This window comes from Ursus maritimus, assembly GCF_017311325.1.
Source record: "Ursus maritimus isolate PB19 chromosome X unlocalized genomic scaffold, ASM1731132v1 scaffold_X1, whole genome shotgun sequence".
Lineage (NCBI taxonomy): Eukaryota > Metazoa > Chordata > Mammalia > Carnivora > Ursidae > Ursus > Ursus maritimus.
In genome coordinates this window covers 562998-575495 of record NW_024423319.1, presented here as the reverse complement: position 1 = coordinate 575495, position 12498 = coordinate 562998, and the positions used below count along the sequence as shown (strand labels likewise).

The following is a 12498-nucleotide window of genomic DNA, read 5'->3' as shown; positions in this document are numbered from 1 at the left end:
CCTCAGATAAATGTTTCTTCCCCATAAGGGTTTATTAGTTCTGGAAAGATCTCTCAAAACTTAAGAGGGAAAAGATTATTCGAAAAACCTTGAGATAAGTCCATTTCTAAAACCATATATTTCAATTTTAGATGATGTCATAGACCTTGTCTGTGACTTTTTCCTATCTTAATCTTCTCTGTCCCCTGACCAATCAGCCAACCCATTCCTGACTGTCCGGCTGGCTGTCCATTGGTCTTGTTACCCCATACAAGTTCCCATACAAAGTAGCAAGCTAAGTGTGTAGTTCCCATTGCCTCGCTGGAAGGGTTTCCGCCTTGCTGTTACCTTGTAGAATCGCCCTTGAGAGGCATTCTAATGGTATGAGAGTTGGGCAAATTAATACCCAAAAACTCATTCTCTATTCCTTAGTTCCTCTTCCTGATTTTTGTTAGTTGTAATACTTTCAGGGTTTGTACATTTCATTCTATAATCCTAATTCCCATACTTACTTAGCTTTAGTTCTGTAAATGGAATAGCTATCTACCCAGTGGCTCTAATCCTAGGGATAATCTTCCTTAATTTCTCTTTCCCTCAGTCCACATTCCATCAGCAGGTGGGGATAAAATGATTCCATTTTATTACAGCTGGAATCCATTTCATACCTCATAAGAGAATGAATTCTAAATGTATTACATACTGCCTAAAATACTGAGACCATCAAAGTTCTAGGACAAATAATAGATAACTTGTTTTATAACGCTAGAGTAAGGATAGTTTGTTTAGGCCACAAAACTCAGAAACTATAAGCAAAGTTGAAAGACAACAGGGAAAATATTTGTAACTCCTATTGCAGGCCGAGGACTAACAGGGTCCTTTGCAGGGTTACTTGGAGTTGTGTTTTGGGCGTGTCAGTCTTGAGATGCCTGTTAGACCATCAAATGGAGAGGCTGATAAGATTGAGGAATGAATCAACAAATGAGAAATATTTGGCACAGGGTACTTGCTGAATGAATCATCGATGTTTATCTGACACGAATGAAGCGTTTTTAAACGTATTCTAATTTTTTTTTTTTTTTGTTAAAAGTAACCAAAACGTAGAAATTTTCTGGAAAAAAAAATAGTAGTAAGAAACAACGGCAGGGACACCTGGGTGGCTCAATGGGTGAAGTGTCTGCCTTTGGCTCAGGTCATGATCCCAGGGTCCTGGGATCGAGTCTCTCATCGGGCTCCTTGCTCAGCTGGAAGCCTGCTTCTCCCTCTGCCTGCCGCTCCCCCTGCTTGTGCGCTCGCTCGCTGTCTTGGACAAAAAAAAAAAAGAAAAAAGAAAAAAAGAAAGAGAAAAAGGAAAGAAAGAAAGAGAAAGAAAAAGAAAAGAAGAAACAGTGGCAAGTTGACTCAGGAATGAAATTGGGGTCTGGGATTGAAGGGACATGTACTTTCCATTGAATATTTTTTTGTCCTATCTCAGTTTTTACACAGTTTTCTAACTATCGTGGATTGGGTTATTCAGTCAGTGTTTATGTAGTACCTGCTTTGTGCCAGACACTTTGATGTTGTCTGTCTCATTTAATCCTTACAACAATCCTTTGAGTAATTTTTAAATTCTATTTGTCAGATGAGGGAAGTGGTTCAGGAAATGCCCAGTGGTAAGGCAGGCAATAGGAGGAGTTCAGAGCTGGGAAAGGTTTGGTTCCCCACTTCCAGAATGCATTCATCTCTAAGTGTTGGCAGTAACACCAGATCTTCAGAATTCAATGCCGTCACCTTGCCTTTGCCCCTAGCGTCTGCTGGAGGTAGGAAGAGGACAGTAAAAGCTAGCCATTACTGGATCAAATTAGGTAATATATATGTATTTGAAAACTTTTAAATTACTGTATCTTAAGCTCAGAAACAACTATTAAAATTGATTGAAATGTAATACTTTTTAGTGTCATCACAGAGGTTGTAGAAAGACAGGGTTTGGTGTCTAAACATTGGTTCTTCTTTTAATTCTCCTGTTTACTTAATATCTGTGTTAGTGTAGGTAACCTGACCTTTTTGAGCCCAAATTTTCTTAGCTGTAGAGAAGATGATAACTTGACTGATCAGGGTTGTTATAAGGAGTAAATGATACAATGTATGTAAATCTATTCTTTAACCCAGGGATCAATAAAGTGTGTGTAAAAGGTCAGAGAGTAAATATTTTGTTTTGCAGAGCACACGGTCTCTTGTCACAGCTACTCAGCTCTGCCACTGTGGTGTGAAAGCATAAGCAAATGGAGAATATCTGGCTTCTAATAAAACTTAAAGAAAAGGCAACTGGCTAGATTTGGCCTAAGGGCTATGGTTTGCCAACCCCTACTCTAACCTGTGAAGCCCTATGTAAATGTTGAGTAATTGTCATGACTTTCTTTCTTCAGGCTAATGTAATGCTTGAATATGATATTGATGAAGCTCAGGCATTGTTGGAAAAGAATTTATCGACTGCCACGAAGAATCTTGATTCTCTTGAGGAAGACCTTGACTTTCTTCGAGATCAGTTTACTACCACAGAAGTCAGTATCCTTTCTTTAACTCAAAGCAAAGGGAGGAAAGGAGAAAGATATTTTTGACACTCTTACTTACATTATTTTAATGAGAAGAATGTCCTTATTCTTAGACTGATTTGAACTTGCAGATTTTATGAGAGTAATAAGTAACATATTTGGAACTAATACTTAATTAAGTTTGTAGATAGATTAATCTGAATTTGAAGTCTGAAGGTTTGGAAACAGCAAATTCAAATCAGTGCATAAGCTTTTTTCTTTCAGATATTTTCTCAAGACACCTTTATAGCTAGTTAAATAGCTTAATTCATAAGCATTTATTAAGGGTCTCCAATGTTGTTGCAACTGTTGGGGCACAGGGTGGTAAGGGAGTCAGTGCAAAAAGTGCCAAAGTCTTGCTTTGTTAGTACTGTACAATATAAGTGAGTTTGTTTCGGGTATGCAATGCCAAGGCAATTTAAAGTTAGAGAAAGAGAGATACGAGCTGGAATTAGTTCAAAGAGGGCTTTGAGAAATTAGAACTTGGGCTGTTTTTAAAGGCAGTATAGGATTTGGATCAGCAGAGAGAAGAGGTGGGGTGGGTATTCTGGTCAAGGAGGGGGCAGGCATGTTGAAACCCAGATCTTTGCCTTTCCTCTCTGACCTATCTCTCCTGGTGCCTGTTGCAGTCATTGGGCCCACACAGTCGCCCAAGGCACTCTCTGAGGTATTCCCAGGCCAGTCTTACTTCATGCCACCAACCTCTTCCTGCTCTAGCCTTCCCCCAGTGCACCCTGGGTTCCAAATAGCCCCCATCAGTTCGCCTCACCCCTTTATATTTCTACTTTGTTCTTCCTACCTGGAATGATTTCCCCCTATTTATGTAGGTTACTCCTTTTTTTCCTTCATATTTCAGCTCGAGCATCAGATCATTTCTCAACATTTTCAAATCCTCAGGGTGTTCTGTTGTTTCCCTGTGCTTGCTTAGCACTTTGCATGTAGTACTTTGTTTTCTTTGCCAGATTGGGAGCACTTCAACCGTAGGAGCTGTACTTTCTCTTTTCTCCACCGCATGTAGCATGTGGCAGGCATTGAGTGCTTGGGTGAGGGAAGACAGGCCTGTTGGAGGCCTAGAGCAGGGGTTGGCATGAGTAATGTGGAGACTTCATCCAGAGCAGAGGAAAAGCTATTAAACTTGTAGAAGAAAAAAAACCTTCTAGGAGATAACTTCGGAGAAAATCTAGATGACCTGAGTATGGTGATGACTTTTGGATACAACACCAAAGGCACAGTCCCTGAAAGAAATAATTGATGTGTGAGGGCCTACACAGGGTGGCGCTTGTGGAAAGGAAAAGAAATCGAATGAATGTCCTATTAAACCAAAGGTAGGGTAAGAGATCAAGTTATGATAATTGTACTAATTTAAATATTGCCTGAAAGGATATGGTTTGAACAGTCTTTGAAATTTCATGGATGAGGGACTGTCTTTCAAACTCTTGACAGTGTCAAGCACATATTTTGTCAAGTACAATGCTATAGTTGACTGCATGTGCTAAACAATTACTGATTTGAGATCTTGACTTTGTATTGGTGGAATTTAGTTCCAGTATTTTCTTAAATGATATTATAGCAAGATGGCTCATAGCACTAGTTGTTACCAGTATTTTGCCTGCACGATTTCTCTCTTTACTTAGTCATTGTGTGCGTTGTCTATAGATTTGCATTTTCTTTGACAATTCTTGCAGATATGGCCAGGGTGTATAATTGGGATGTAAAAAGAAGAAACAAAGATGATTCTACCAAGAACAAAGCATAATGCTGGCAATTAAAAATGTGGTTCAGTTTTCCAAACATGTTATTTTAAATACCCCAAAGTTTATCCCTAAAGGTTGACATGACTTTGATTTTTTTAACAGCAAGAATAATAATTAAAACTTAAAAAAGATAAACATCATTTTATTATAAAAACAAATTGATTTCAAATATTTTATGAAATTAGCAGTTTTTAATTTTTTTTTATTTCCAACAAAGTAAATGCTACTTTCATCTTTTTTTTTTTTTTTTGGTTTGTCATAAAAAAAGTCTTAGCTGAAATGGCTGAGGTGTGCTATGGAAGCTGAATTCTGCACTTTTCTTTATTGGCTGATGTTACTCTCACTTGATGTGGTTAAACCAGTGTAGAGGTAGGAAAAACAGTTAGTTTAAGTATTTCCAAACTTGTTTCCTTTAGTACATATGGGGCTTTATGGCTCTCTGTTGCTGTTATTTGTCTTATATAAATGGATTTTCATAAATTACTTCTTAGCCAATAACTATAATATTCTCTACTTTTCAAGAAATGGTAATTTGCCTTCCTAAACAGTAAGAGAGCTATTGAGACAACGCTTTTTCTTACCCCATAGAAGTGCAGTGTCTTTGTGATGCCAACTTAAGGGAGATCTTGGCCAACATGAAATTACAAAATTCTTTAGCTACTCAGAAGTCTTGGCTAAGGCAATTTTGTATTTCTTAACAGTTCTCCAAAGCAGCTGAACAAGAATATTAAGATAAATATAAATCTGCAGTGGTTGAAAAGATTTGTGAGCTTTTTTATTCATGATAAAACCTCATAGGAAGAGTAGAAGAATCCCTGTGGAAAGCCATCGGTACAGTGGCTAGCACTGGGTGATACAGATTCTGATAAAAACACAAATGTATTATTCCATCTCCATGTAGTGCAACATATACTCATACAATGTTTCATACTTGTATTTCATGATATTAAAACATTGAAGTTAAAACTGTAGCATGGCACCTTTTTTTTAACATTCTTTCTAAAATTAACATCCGTCTTTTCATGTATTTGTAAAGTTCATTTACTTCGACATATAACCAGCATGTCCCAAGAACTTAGGTTTGTAGGAACAACACAGAATCTCTTTGGAAGGAATACAGATCTGCAAATAATTGAGGAGTTAAATCTGAAAGACACCAAAGTTCCTTGAGTCACTTTTTCTTTCATAATTTTAAATTCCCATATTTTAGTATTCAAGGTTTGTATACATCTCGATATATTGTAAGTGCTAATTTTCCCAAACCTTATTATGGTAAGTATATTGGCACAAGATGTCCTTGTCAATATTAGGACATGAATGATTTGCTCAGTTTAAGTACATGAAAATTGAACTGAATATGAAGAAACACAGCTCGTTAGAGATATGAATTAAAGAGCAAAAATTAAGTTAATTCTATAAATGTGTATAAATACTTAGTATGTGTCAGGAATGTTATTAGGCTTTGTTAATAAAAGAAAGGTATTTAAATCTTGCCTCTGCCAGATCATTTCTCATGTTTACAGTTTCAGAATAACATAACCATACTGCTTGGACATGTTATTTTCAAGCTTAATATTAGTATAGTATACCCAGAGAGGATATGGGTAAAAATTAACTATGAAACTTGATGTTTAATAATAAGTGTGTTGGAAATGAAACTGATATTTATGTTTCCATTCAGATGCTCTTTTGAGAAAACAGAAAATGGGAAAAAAAGACATAAGTTCCACTTAGCAGTCCCTTAACATTTCTGTGTCTTCCATTTCTTTTTTATGCATAGGTTTTTAAAACATAATTTAAGAAATTTTGTCTTTATAATTTTTATCCTACTTTTTTCACTTAACATGTAATTTGCTTATTATATAGTGCTACTGTATTAACATCATTTTACTAATTTCATAGTAGTATTCTAATGGGTGAACCGTAGTAAACTGTGACACACATTGAGACATTTGGGTTGTTTTAAAACTTTCTCTCCATTATAAGTAACAAATAATTCTGTAATTTACATTTTTATATGAGGCTTTCTCATGTATTTAGGATTTTTCCTGAGACTTACCAAAAACGAAACTAAGGAGTCCTGTGGTTAGCTGAGAATAGTTTTGTCAGTAGTGACAGCAGGGGATGATGGAAAGCACAATTCATCATCCCACCCCTGCCCCCCACCCCTGCCTTTCTCTGCCATATAGATACTGATGGCTGCAGTAGGAAGGACCTTATCCAAGGCGACATAGCCAGAATGAGACCCAGATCCAGTTCTAGGTGCATTTCCTTTCCTCTGTACCATGATGCCTCACTCCTTTATTTAGCAATAACTAATAGCTAAGTTTGGTAGAAATGTTAACTGAAGTTCAATCCCTTAATGAATAATGCTCTCCTTTCTCTGCTATTCTCTGCTGTAAACCTCAGGGGTACCTTTAAGGTCTTGAACCATTTCTTAAAGGTTTGTCTTGATTGGTTCTATTCCTCTACCCTTTTGATAATCTTACCTGTGCCTATTCAATTGTCTTTGAAGACATTGGCTGAGTGTGTGCAACATCTATCATAGCTGGTATTGGGTTCAACTATACACTTAAACTCCCAAGCCCTGGATAGGCTATGTCTGACACCAGTTTACTCTGAAGGACACGAGACAGACACCATGCCAGGGGATGGCTTTAGGCACAATTTTTCTGTGGGAGTTCTTTTTTTTTTTTTTTTTTAAGATTTTGTTTATTTATTTGACAGAGAGAGACAGCCAGCGAAAGAGGGAACAGAAGCACGGGGAGTGGGAGAGGAAGAAGCAGGCTCCCAGCGGAGGAGCCTGATGTGGGGCTCGATCCCAGAGCACCAGGATCACGCCCTGAGCCAAAGGGAGACGCCCAACCGCTGTGCCACCCAGGCACCCCCTCTGTGGGAATTCTTGCAGCAGTCCCCAAAGACTACACAGATAGGTGCAGGAGCCACCCTGACCTAGAAGCCATAAGGGACCACTCCCTTTTAGAACAGTCCCTGTGCATAGCATCCCCATCCTGGCCAGGAACAGGGCCCAGGAACAGGAGGTACATTGTACTCAGGGACTTATGTTCATTCGCATCCCTCTCGGCTCTCACCTCGGACACAAGGTGTCACCCAGGGCATTTTACCAGAAGCAGGCTCACCTGGTCACACAACTGATGGTCCACTTTCATCAGGTTTCCAGGGGAACCAAGCTAGAAAGCTAATCCAAGGTCAGTTTCCCAAACTCAAAGGAGAAAAGGGTTTTGAATATCTCTTGCTGACAACCCGTTGGATCTTGCATAGTTATGGGCCCAGTTTTTGACAGTGACTTCCTTTTGTAAGGCCCCTGGCTAATGAATGCCTCTCAAAAGAGGTAGTAATAGTTCAGGTATTTTAAAGGGCCGGATGGAGGCATTTCTGTCTGGATTAGGTGAAAGTAAGACATCACTACGTAGCCTCCACAAAGTTTTACAATGTATATGATGGAGAGTTTTTTTCTCCTTGATCCAAAACCAAGTGATGCCATAAATTTAGCAAAACTATTTATGAACTCATTACAGAGTAACTTTTTTTTAGTCTTGTGGCCCAAACTAGTTGATAAAAAATTTTTACGCTTTTTGGGGTGCCTGGGTGGCACAGCGGTTAAGTGTCTGCTTTCGGCTCAGGGCGTGATTCCGACGTTCTGGGATCGAGCCCCACATCAGGCTCCTCTGCTATGAGCCTGCTTCTTCCTCTCCCACTCCCCCTGCTTGTGTTCCCTCTCTCGCTGGTTGTCTATCTCTGTCAAATAAATAAATAAAATCTTAAAAAAAATTTTACGCTTTTTATTTTGAAGTTTATAACTATAATCAGCATCATAGAATTGATGTGCCTGCTAGTTAACCATATTTTCTATATATCAATACTCTTCTATATCCAGGGAGAGTCCTGCTTACATGACCAGTTGTGAGAGGGAAGTTTGAGACTTGAAGTGTTTGAACTTGGTTAATGTGCACAGAACTACTTTTCTTGAGTTAGTAGTGGCAGATGGCCCAGGATTCCGTGTGCACATGAAAACTTAGGTGTCGATTGTGACTCAGAGTTCAATTGAAGAATTTATTTTTGTTTGTTCCTTCTCTCTCGTCTGATGTCAGGTTTAGTTACAGCCACATTAAACAAAAAGGATTGGACCTGGTGTGCACAGTATAGCTGAGCAGTTTGTTTATAAAGGATCATGCCTCTTGGTCATGGTTTTCAAATAATTTTATGTTTAGTTGGTTGTGTGACAACTATTTGCCTTTTGGGGTTACTTTATTTGCAGGTAGGCCATGACCAGATAGGAAATTTTGCCTAGATCTTTTAGCTGCTTGAGTAAACCCATTTTAGTCTGAATTGGCATATTTTCCCCAGATCAAAACTGTGCATTCTAGAGAGTAAAAAATAAAAAGATTAAAAAGCAAAAGGCCAGCAGATGACAATCTCTTCCTTTTCATCAGTATACCCCAGACAACAACAAAATACATCCTTGGCTACTTCAGCCCATGTCTGCATTGGATTGGGCAATAATTTCTTTTCAGTCCAGAGGGAGCTTAAGAGTTCAATTTTAATTCACCGTAGGTATTTAATTTTCAACTCTACTATAGCAGTACTAGAGCAAAATAACTATTCTAGCTTTTCAATATCTATTTGCTGTCACACAGAAACACTGACATCAGTGTTTGGTTAAAAAGTGAACTCATGATGGGGAAAGAAGCCTGGGTAGGTGGTGGGAGATACATTTTATCTTAGGGAAGGAGTGGTCAAGTTCAAAGACAATAAGGATGACCCTGACAGAAGGCAGGAGGAGCAAGGAATTTGGCCTTGGGGGTACGCAGAGTCAGGCAAGCTGGAAACTAAGCCTGGAACCCCTTCCGTTTTTCCCTGCTCCCTATCATACCCCTCTTTTTGACCCTCTGCATATCCGACAGGTAAAAGTTGGCTATACCAGGAACTTCTGAAAGTAGATGGGGTCCAAACTGGTCCTGGGAGAAATCGAGATATAGTAACTGTAGGAAAAACGGCTCAACCGTAGAAATAACTAAGGAAAGGGGCATTTTGAAAGTATATAAGAATACAGCTTGGAAGAGTTTTTAAAAGGGAAGAAATATTGTCAGAGTGCCTTTCTACAGCTCCAGTTTTTCATATGTGACTTTGACTATGTCATGATACAAAATTACAAAGACTATTACTGAATAATGGCAAAACAAATACTAATATTTAAGTACTTAAAAGTGGAGGAATATACTGAAATACTGAACACTGGTTATGGTAGTCACTAACTATATCCATATTATAAACATTTTTTTGTTAACCTGCCTCCCTCTGCCCCCTTATTTCCACCCCAGAAAATATTTCTATGAAATTGTAATTAATAGAAGTAAAGTATTTCAGAGTAACATACTTTTTAAAAAATGTTTTGAACACTTTAAGATGGCAAGGGACATTTTAGGGAATCAAATTTTGGGTCTTCTAGTAGAGTAAAAGCTCTCCGTTGTTTAACATCTTTCATTTTGGTGCTTAATATTTCTGAATTTTGGGTTCCAAAGAATCACATCACCAGGGAGTTTGCAGTATTAGTTCCAATTACTGTTTTCTTAAATTAATTTTTCTTTCTACTTTCATGTATCTAATGTGTCAAAATAAAATGTTAGAAATTCAAGAAAAAATGGATCAAAACATTAATGGGAGTCTTAATAACACTATTCACAGTCACAGGCAAATCCTCTGGGCCACATTTTCTAGTCATAACTCAAATTAGGAATTAATATTTTCAAATCTGAAACATTTAAAAATTAAACACAAATAACTTTGAGGTAAAAAATAGAAACTAGAATTACAGGTTATTTAGGATTTAATACACTGAGAACACTAGTAAGCTTAAAAACAAGGAATTCAGATGAAAATATGAGCCCTAGATGCTAAACTCGAATAAAAAACCAAATGTCCAACACACTAACTTTGCTGGCTCCATCAATTAAGGCCAAGGATGATCTGTCTCTTAGGGTAATACTGTTTCTCTCCTGCCCCTTCTTCTTCCCTCCAGTGATCTTGTCCTTCTCCCAGAGCATTCCTTAGCCACTTATCCCGCAGTCACACCTGAGACCTTGTCATTACCAATCACTGCCACGCCTTCCTAATCTCAACCTCTGTCCCAGCTTGGTTTGGATTTCTGGCTGAAGCACAGGAAACGGAAGCTCCTGGGAACTGGAAAGGGGGAGGAGCTTGGGAAAGTGATCCCAGTGTTGATTACAAACTTCTGGGTTCATATGTGTTCCTAATCAGCATACCAAAGAACTGACAAAAGGATAGACGATTGCCCAGTTTGTGCACTGGCTCAGCAAAAGCTTTAAAAACTGAACTGCCATTGGAATGACAGCGCACAGAGGACAGGTTGGAACATGTGACCTGAACTTATCCAGAAAAATTCTCAGCTAAAACAAAAATATCAACATTCTTCATAGAATTTAAACAAGAGCCAGAATTGCATAATATACAAAATGTTCAGAGTACGATTAAAAATTACTTGGCATGTGGGGCGCCTGGGTGGCACAGCGGTTAAGCGTCTGCCTTCGGCTCAGGGCGTGATCCCGGCGTTCTGGGATCGAGCCCCACATCAGGCTTCTCCGCTAGAAGCCTGCTTCTTCCTCTCCCACTCCCCCTGCTTGTGTTCCCTCTCTCACTGGCTGTCTCTATCTCTGTCGAATAAATAAATAAAATCTTTTAAAAAAAATTACTTGGCATGTGAAATACCAGAGAAATATTCACATGAAAAGAGACAAAGTATAAGTTTATGTAGATAACATGAAAAGTTAAAAAATTAGAACGCAGAATAAGCAAAATTGATAAAACCAAGAACTGGTTCTTTGAAAATACTGATACAAATAGATAAGCCTCTAACAACCCTGAATTATAAAAACGAAAAACATAAACATACAGCATTACAAATGAGAGGGAAGGACAATGAATATATGTGAACAACAAAACAGTGTCTCTAATGGTTTAAACCTGAATCTAACTATAACCCTGAAATAAATTGAAAGGATTGTTAAACATCTACACTCTCTTCAGAAAAAAAAAAAGAAGGAAAGAAAAAAGGTAGGAGGAAGGAAGGAAGAAAAAAGGAAGGAAGGAAGATAGATGCTGGAAGGAAGGTATGTAGATGCTGGAAGGAAGGAAGAAAGGAAGGAAGGGAAGAAGGAAGGAAGGAAAGAAAATAGATTACATAGATGCTGGAAGGAAAGGAAGGAGGATGGAAGGGAGGAAGGGAGGGAGGGAAGGAGGGAGGAAGATTAGATATATGTTGGACCCAAAAGCTTTTATGGATGAGTTCTATCAAACTTTGAAGCAGCAGACCACTCTGTTATTTAATTATTCTAGGGTATAGAAAAAGAACACAGATTTTCATCCATTTCATGATCTCATGAGGCCAGAATAACCAGGGTGCCACAACCTGATGGAAAGCATGAAAGATCATTTCCAATGAATGGTTAGTCTTTAAGTTATTTTGTCATGTAAGTTGAGGAGATGCTGTGTAAAATTGCCTCCCATTGGAAAGCCCCAATATATAATAGTGTAGTTCTACAGAATACTATTTTGCTTTGTTTAACCCACAAATTTCCAAATTTATGTGACCATCCCCCCCATTCCTCTTAATCCCTGTGGAATTTTTAAAAATATTTAATTTATTTATTTGGCAGAGAGAGGGAACAAGCAAGGGGAGTGTGAGGGAGAAGCAGGCTCCCCGCTGAGCAAGGAGCCCGATATGGGGCTCGATCCCAGGACCCTGGGATCATGACCTGAGCTGAAGGCAGAAGCTTAACAGCTGAGCCACCCAGGCACACACACACACACACCCCCCCCCCCCACCGTGGACTTTTTGGAAATGCTGTTATCAACCAATCTCAAATGGGAATTTAGATGCAAAGATCTATATTACTAAAAAAAAAATTAGTAAATTAAATCAAGCTGTTTTAAAAATTATCTTGAACAAGTACAGTTTATTCTGAGAATGTAAAGAAATGGTTAAACATAAACAGATTTACTAATACAATTAATTACAATAATAGGTTAAGGAAACAACCATTTGATTATCTCAATGGGTACAAGAAACACATTTGAAAAACTCAACATACATTGTTTGTAAAAGGTCTTAGTAAAATAGTAATGTAGTGAAAAGTTCTATAACCTAATCAAGGTAATTT

The 12498-nt window shown here is 38.2% G+C and overlaps 1 protein-coding gene across 2 annotated transcripts in view; it reads left to right on the top strand.

Moving 5' to 3' along the window:
• VBP1 (VHL binding protein 1) overlaps positions 1-5271 on the top strand; it is a 22769-nt gene extending 17498 nt beyond the window's left edge. For both annotated transcript variants that reach the window (XM_040626576.1, XM_040626574.1), the window contains exons 5-6: positions 2382-2520; positions 4232-5271. In XM_040626576.1, the coding sequence (XP_040482510.1) occupies positions 2382-2520; positions 4232-4302 (210 nt within the window). In that variant the 3' untranslated portion in view covers positions 4303-5271. The remainder of the gene's footprint in view (positions 1-2381; positions 2521-4231) is intronic.
• Positions 5272-12498: the final 7227 nt, after the last annotated feature.